This window comes from Halyomorpha halys, unplaced genomic scaffold, assembly GCF_000696795.3.
Source record: "Halyomorpha halys isolate HHAL.00 unplaced genomic scaffold, Hhal_1.1 Scaffold914.1, whole genome shotgun sequence".
NCBI classification, from domain to species: Eukaryota; Metazoa; Arthropoda; class Insecta; order Hemiptera; family Pentatomidae; genus Halyomorpha; species Halyomorpha halys.
The window spans coordinates 31,474-34,306 of record NW_027104636.1 but is presented as its reverse complement, the minus strand read 5'-3'; the positions used below and the strand labels follow the sequence as shown (position 1 = coordinate 34,306).

General features: G+C 32.2%; 1 protein-coding gene across 1 annotated transcript in view; it reads left to right on the top strand.

Moving 5' to 3' along the window:
- The window catches only part of LOC106687105 (uncharacterized), a 19,960-nt gene extending 17,422 nt beyond the window's left edge, over positions 1 to 2,538 (top strand). The window contains exons 7-8 of the mRNA XM_014430797.2: positions 627 to 793; positions 2,416 to 2,538. Coding sequence (XP_014286283.1) covers positions 627 to 793; positions 2,416 to 2,444 — 196 coding nt within the window. The 3' untranslated portion in view covers positions 2,445 to 2,538. The remainder of the gene's footprint in view (positions 1 to 626; positions 794 to 2,415) is intronic.
- The last annotated feature ends 295 nt before the right edge of the window (positions 2,539 to 2,833 follow it).

Genomic DNA, 2,833 nt, shown 5'->3' with positions numbered 1-2,833 from the left:
AAGATTTTATTTATCTATATGTTATATATATATATATTTTTTTTTTTAATTTTGGTATTAAATAAACGAAACTCGAAGATGATTGTGAAAAAGGTTTAATATTGATTTTATTGAAGTAAAATAAAGCCACTCTTTTCTTTAGCACATTAAAAAAACTGTTTTAATTGACAAATATATAATTATTGAACAGGTCGTCCGATTTGGAGGAAAGTTGGGAGTTAAAGTAAAGATGATCCACTATTGAAGTCTTAGAAGTGATATCTTTCAACTTTTCATCAATACAAATTGTTTCATCAGATTTTTTGAAACTCATACTGATACTAGTCTTGAACTTTCTTTCATCTTAAGGTTGTTTTCAACATACAGGCGTGTAAAGGAAATTATATTTGATGATCAAAAATGGTGGATGGAATTTGATAAAAATTCATTTGGCACTAACCAGCTCAATCTTTGAATGTTCCATTTCGGACTGACGATTTACATGGCTTGGAGGGAAAGTTTCAGTTCAAAGCTTCTCGCCCTTCGTTAGCAAGAAAAACAAAATTATATTCAACAATCCACTTCACTCTTTATGTTTTGTTCCAATTTTAATCTTATTTACCTCATTATAGTCTTTGATCTTCTAGGGATCATTGTTTCTGCGGTAATAACAGGCCAAGTGAAGATAAGAAAGCTGATGGACAGTGTCTGATGTCATGTCCCTACAGTACGGAGATGTGTGGAGGTACGTGGCGTCTTAATGTTTATTCAACTCAAATAACTTCTCCTCGGATTGAAAGAGCAAAGGTTAAAGGTAATTAATAAACTTATAAGTAATACATTCAATTAACAACAATATTTTTTTCAATTAATTTTTTCTCTGTAATACCACTTTCTAATCGAACTAATGATTAACTCATCAATTGGAGTTCCAGATATTTCAAATATCAGGAAAATATTATACAAATGGAAAATAGTGTCCCTGTGGGGGGTGAATTTAGTAATAAGAAATTTCCCTCTCCTCTGAGACTTATCCGACAGAATTGGAACCTCGTGTAGTAGGGCTTACTGCAGGTGAGAGTAACTCAAAATCTTGATTGTGAACTGAATAAATATCAAGTAGATGCTTTGTAGGAAATCAGATGGGAAGATATAGAGCTCTAAGCTAGACAAACTAGGAACAGGTTCCATCTAGAAAAAAGGTCTCAATGAGGTACTGATGTAATAGACACCTGGAGAGGGTATATGATCCACTTCCAGAAGAACCATTTCAAAAGACCTAAATGCCAAAGTAAGAAGGGAATACGTGTTGTAAGACAATAGGAATTGTTAGAGGGTTATCCTAGAGATAAATAACCTATTCTGACCACAGCGGAAGGGTCAAGTTTTCATTCCATCGGACCACCAACTCTCAACAACAGATGACAAACAAATGTCAACTCGCTGATATTGAAATCATTTGAATCATGGAATCATATCGGAAAGACTAAGGGCTGCCAGTTTTACTATGGACTAAGGCCGAGTTACGAATAAGTGCTCTCGTATAAAATAGCACATAATGCTGTGAAGAGGTCATCCAACTAAGCTTCTGGAAATCGGATTGGGCCATATATTGATAGAGACAAGACACATTAATTAGTTGCATGTAAGTGACTATTACTTATTTTTGACGAAGAATATTGGAATACGAAGGTTAGGTGGAAAATCTGGATATGAAGCATAAAATAGATTATATAGAACAGCTAAAAATGGAAGAAGGAAAAAATTCAGGGAACATTTGGAAGGACAAAGGGATGAATCTACGGTTGAAGTATTGATGATACTCATATTGAGTATGAGTAAATGGATTAGGGTGAAACAAGTATTGAGAGTTACTGCTGTAGATGTGCTGCAAAGAACCTAGAAGACATGAAAATACAGGTTTGATTGCGGATGTGTGTCTGCAATAAAGAAAAGAAAAGAATCCCATGTAAAAAATCGACAAAAAATAAAAACACAAGGAACTGACTTTTAAGGAGAAAAATTAATACAATGTGAAGGTAAATGATAATGCATAGAATTTCAGAAATATTACCAACACAGGAACGGGTATTCTAAGAGTAAATTTTATCAAACACATGATCAGCAACCTATTAATCTTGCGGTATTGGATAGGTCATTTTTAAGAGACCTTAGAAGATTGTGAAAAAGTGGGATAAATTCAATACTGGAACGGTTATTAGTTAGTACCTATATAGAGTATATATAGTATATAGGGTAGAAATGAAGGATAAAACTAAAATCATATCCTAGCTCAAAAACAATAAAATGTCAGGATTGGAGGGGATTAAAAATACAATGCACAAAAACACAGTGTAATGGAAGAGAATTAACTAAAAATTAAATAGTGATATTTAATTTTTAATAACATTACTGATACATCTCTACTTTTTTCAGGGACACAATCATCTTATGGTCTTCCTTGATCTGTGATGGAACTATCGAAAAAGATTAATGAGCTTCTATTAATCCTCTACATGTACCATTTGATCCATATTCAATATAACTTATTTGTCACTGCGTATGAATTTTCCTTCTCTCTCCCCCTCTCCCCCCAAAAAAAAGTAAAATCCACTTTTATGTTTTTCCTGTATAATTTTTTAGTATAATACCAAATAAAGGTGAAGTGTATCCGTAATCCTTTAATGTCTTTATCAAATGACAGTTTTAAATTTAATTAAATGAAATTAAAAAGTAAAATTTGTATTTAATAAATACAAATGGAGTTGTGACAAAAAAAGAAAGGGTTAGTTTATGATTCGATAAATTATTTTTAAAAAACCCTCACTTCTTGATATTACTGATAAACAGGATT